The sequence below is a fragment of the Lepisosteus platostomus genome, chromosome 17, assembly GCF_059453375.1.
Source record: "Lepisosteus platostomus isolate fLepPlt1 chromosome 17, fLepPlt1.hap1, whole genome shotgun sequence".
NCBI classification, from domain to species: Eukaryota; Metazoa; Chordata; class Actinopteri; order Semionotiformes; family Lepisosteidae; genus Lepisosteus; species Lepisosteus platostomus.
This window is the reverse complement of record NC_142627.1, coordinates 22246161-22250666: the sequence shown is the minus strand read 5'-3', so window position 1 is coordinate 22250666 and position 4506 is coordinate 22246161. Positions and strand designations below refer to the sequence as shown.

Sequence of the window (4506 nt, the reverse complement as noted above, 5' to 3'; positions counted from 1 at the left end):
CTTCTATAATGTGCCACAACACAGGTAAAGACTCTGGGCTCTTTTAAAATATGGATCAATAAAATTTCAGATAAGACAAGATTGCACAAAATATTTTTTATTTCTGCTTTTCAGGCTTATTGCTGTTGTTGACATTGCTTTTACGTTAATCCATATTAGATGACCTGATAATAACTTTGAACATCCACACAAATAAAGTGCTTGAGATACATGTATCTTGTGGAACAAGATATGTCGTTTATAAAGTTGCATTCTTTTTAATAAATCTAAACAATTTTTCCGTCAAATATATGGCTTTCAGTTTCTAAAAAGAAGTCCCCATCGTGTAGTGCAGAATAGTATAGCATATCCAGAAATCGCTTCTGGTAAATTACTTTTTTTTTCCTTTCAGTAATAATTTCTTGTGAGTTCACAAGAAGAACTGGATAGAAAATATTGTAGTGGATAATAACTCAATGCTTGAAGAGGTTTAACAAGTTTTTAAAATACTACCCTTTTATACAGTGGACAAAACGTGATCAGAAAAAAGACTTCACATTTTCTAAAAATCTATGTCAAAGACTGTTGATTAACATGTGCCTGATATTCTGTTTCATAAAGAAGTGCATTTTTCCAACGAAAATTTTTAAATTAACAATACAACGCAAGATATAATTCACATTTTTAAATTAATAAACTTTAAATTATACATCATAATATTTTCACTTCATATTCTTGGCAAATAAGAATACAACCCGGGGAAGCTGATGTAAACTTGGCTCGCTATAGTTCAGAGACGTTTCCGCATTTGAAGTCTCTCTTCATACAGTATTTAATTGATCCGCACCTCAAATGTCCAGGACACCTGCGTTATCTCGCAGAGTGAGACACGCCTTGTCCAACAGCTTTTGTGGGTCACCCTTAAACCATCAATTTCTTGCTGTTCCACTTTTTTGTTGTACCTTTCACCTGTACGATTAGGCAGCTAAGAGCTCGTTTGAGATGTAAACTCCAAACTGTTAAGGATTACAGCGAGCCATTCCTAATTTGATTAAACTCATTCAAACTCGCAAGAGTTACGACGTCTTTACAAATTGACGGTGTGAGGGTGACCTTTCAAACTTGCTGGGTTTACAGCACTCCAGGAACAGGTCTGGGCCGTGCCTGATCTATGGGAAATTTAAGTTTCGCTGTCTGTCTCATTGTAGGAGTCCTTGGAATGCGCCGTTTTCAAACTGCAGTTTTTTTCCTGCTTGGCCGTGCTTGAAAGGTCAATCGCCATGTCTTCGGGTTCATCGGTGGTGTTCGCCTGATTTGTCCACTGGTTGTCGTTCCCCTTCGTCCTCGTTTCCTCCGAGGGGGAATCGGGTTTGCCGGCCTCTTCTGTGCTGTGGTTTTTCTTCGTTATCTCCAAGGACTTCTTGTGCATTCCTAAACGGGTCAACGGGCAAAGAGTAAGTCAAACCACCGACCTGGCGCCAACACTGACATCAAGCAGGCTGCTACACGCGTTAGAAAAGTAAGCTGGAGGTGTGATACGTGTTTAAAATGTTACTGGGTAGCCACAGCTGTCACACAAAATCCACCCCGGTAAAGCAGTGGACGCGAAGAGTTGGGGGGTATTTATGGGTAAATCTTAATCCTGGCTAAAACAGACCGCCTAGGGCTAGTCTGCGGCACTACTGTACGTTGTCAAAGCACCGTGGGACAATGAAGGACAGGCTGGTCCCTCACCCAGTAGCCAGGGAGCGCAGGAACCCATCATACCGCTCTTGGCCGAGTTGATGATGGACTCGGGCAGGGGGATGGAGTGCCGGACCATGGCGCCGTACAGCCCGTACTCCGCCATCACGCTGCTCCGGCCCCAACACTTCTCCCTCTTCCTCCACTTCGCACGCCGGTTCTGAAACCAGACCTGGGAAGCAGGAGGCGGAAAGGTTACTGCGAGAAAAAAGATGCGGGTTTGCACGATAAGCAGTGGCGGGAGAAAAAAAAAAACAGTGCAGGACGAGTTCAATACATCACGTTTCCTAATAAGGTTGCGCCGAGAGGAGTTTTGTAATTATTCAATCGAAGGCAAAATAAAGGGGATGCAGGGTTGAATTAATATGTCTAGGGATCATTTCGAAAAGGTGTCAAATTGTGTCGTGCAGGTATTTTAAATCAATAAAAAGGGTTCTAATAGAAACCGCCGCGGTTTAAATGTGTCCAAAGGTAAAAATCATGTTTACCTCACGAAAAATAAAATCGCTGCACGATAAACTCAGTTCTTTCCGCCTAATTCTGAGGATGTGCTGAACATGTGAAGATGCTGGCGTTACGACGCACTTATCGACGAGGGCGGCGTATTCTCGACTGGGGGCGGCTTGGCGCCTGGCCGTACCTGTATCCTGTCCTCAGGCAGCTCGGTTTTCATCGCTAGCATCTCTCTGGCATAGACGTCTGGATAGTGGGCTTCTTGGAAGGCCTTTTCCAGTTCCTCCAGCTGGTGGGCAGTGAACACCGTCCTGCAAGATTGGGAGCGAAGGGAGTTCGCCAACGCGCTCAAGAGTATCCCTGTTTTTACCACACAGCGCCGACCTGCCGAGAGTGTCAGCGCCACTTCTTTTAAAACAGGACATTTCGTTGTGTTATTTACCTCACTATTTTAATTATTCTACGCCTCGTTTATTAATTAAAATCGTGTTTTTAACTTCTTTTTCCTTGTTAATACAAAGGGAAGTACCTGTGTCTCCGTTTCTTCCGCTTGTTCTGCGAGTTTGCTGAATTCTTCGCGTCGCTTCGATCCCCAGATAGACTGTCGTCGTCTGAGGGTTGGAATAAACATTTCATTAAAACATTACAAGTCGTTTGACTAACTTCATCCAATCATTGAACACAAACAGGCCACTTAACGCGTAGACTCTTCGACACAAAAAAAAATTGAAAAAATAAATGTTTGCAGATAAACCAATTTTTTCTTAAAGCTGTTTTTAAAGTAACCCTTTCTCATTATTTAACATCCCCCATTAATTGTTCGTGTTTAAATGTAGTTTAATACAGTATTACAAACTATGGTTTTTAGTTTACATTAAAATATGGCGTTTCTATAACGAAAATATTCAATAATTCTTTGGTTTTAAAATAATTTCCTAGTCCAGATGGAAAGGGTAAATAAAAGAAAACGGTTTCTAGTTCGCTGTATTGATGAGATTAATATTTTGACAATGGTGAAGTATGAATTGCTGACGATCATAGTGTGACTTTTCAAATGATCTGACCCTTTCTGTTTTGGTAGCATTTTGCAACTCTGTCCTTCTGTACATTTTACCCCCCTGTGATAACTGTTGTTACTTCGCTGGTAAATATTTAAGAAAAAGAAAATGAAACAATCTGCTACATCTTCATGTCACAACTTAAACAGGTGCTGGAAAGTAGTAATACGCCCAATGTGTCGATGGCCATTTTTAATTTTATTTAATTGTTATTTCAGGAGATGGGAACAAAAAAAACATATGTAGTTATTTATTTAACTTTTCCGTTAACTTGAGTGGCGCATTCAAAGATGTCGAATTAGATGTATTTAAAAAATTAAAGTACCGGAGTAGTTTTCCTTTTGCTGATCCATATTTTGCATATAATGGTTCTCTGTCCTCGACTGCAGAAGGGTGAGATGACTCGGGAGAAAGCAGGGACTCCCTGGAGGTTGGTGAGCAGCCAGACTGCACAGAAAGCCCAGGCCGAGGGGCAGGGAGCCGCCGGCGAAGGTGAAGCCCCCTATCGCGGCACTGTGGCCGTCGCCAGAGGCACCGGCTCCGGGTCCGGGCGAGGGCTGAAGCTCCGTCTCCAATCCCAGGAGGTCTGTGATAGCAAAGCCTTTGGTCCTGAAGCCAGATCCATTGACCCGCGCTGCTTTGTCGTTTCCGACACTGGGTGCTAAGACTTTTCCCTTGACTTTCCCATCCGTGGGCTCGTCTCTCCCGGTCATGGTGCTCGTCTGCGCTGAAACTTTGCCCTTCGCGAACCTCAGCTCGGATGATGGACCGGGAGAGGGCACAAGGAGATCAATTTATCCTCGGTGCGCACTCCACGGATAGCTCCTGGGCCCAATCAGCTCCAAGGAAGGATCTGCTACTGTTAGAAGAGGCGTTTCCCTTTTTTCAATCCTAAAGGATTAATTGCCACCAATTTTCCATAAAATCCGATCAAGATTTTTCTCTCTCTCTCTCTCTGTCAATTGGTTGCAATTCTCTCTTTCTGAAGCCGGCAGATTTCACTTACCTATATGTCTGTTTGAGACATTAATTCAAAGATGCTACAACCTTAAAAGTTTGGAAACCACACGGCTGTAAAATCCACTTCATAAATCCTTCTTGACATTATAACTAATTTTAACTTAATGTTTAATGCCAGTACCATATCAGTTTTGAATTAATCTGTCATCTAACCACTTATTCCATTGTTGAATTCAAAGGGGTTTTCAGAATATACGAAGTTTTAATTATTAATATTACTTAACACATTTATTTATTACAATAAAGAATTCTA

At 42.0% G+C, this 4506-nt stretch overlaps 1 protein-coding gene across 2 annotated transcripts; it reads right to left on the bottom strand.

Annotated features, from left to right (window-relative positions):
- Window positions 1–81: 81 nt before the first annotated feature.
- Window positions 82–4022, bottom strand: vsx1 (visual system homeobox 1 homolog, chx10-like). Of its 2 annotated transcripts, none has more exons than XM_088610085.1 (5): window positions 3559–4022; window positions 2705–2786; window positions 2363–2486; window positions 1747–1894; window positions 82–1410 (listed from the first exon to the last, which is right to left on the bottom strand). In XM_088610085.1, exons 1-5 carry the CDS (start codon window positions 3944–3946, stop codon window positions 1160–1162), a joined length of 993 nt encoding a protein of 330 aa, XP_088466211.1. In that variant the 5' UTR covers window positions 3947–4022; the 3' UTR covers window positions 82–1159. The 2 variants fall into 2 exon arrangements, with proteins under 2 accessions (XP_088466211.1, XP_088466210.1); XM_088610084.1 differs by having other exon boundaries at window positions 1714–1894; window positions 3559–4021.
- Window positions 4023–4506: the final 484 nt, after the last annotated feature.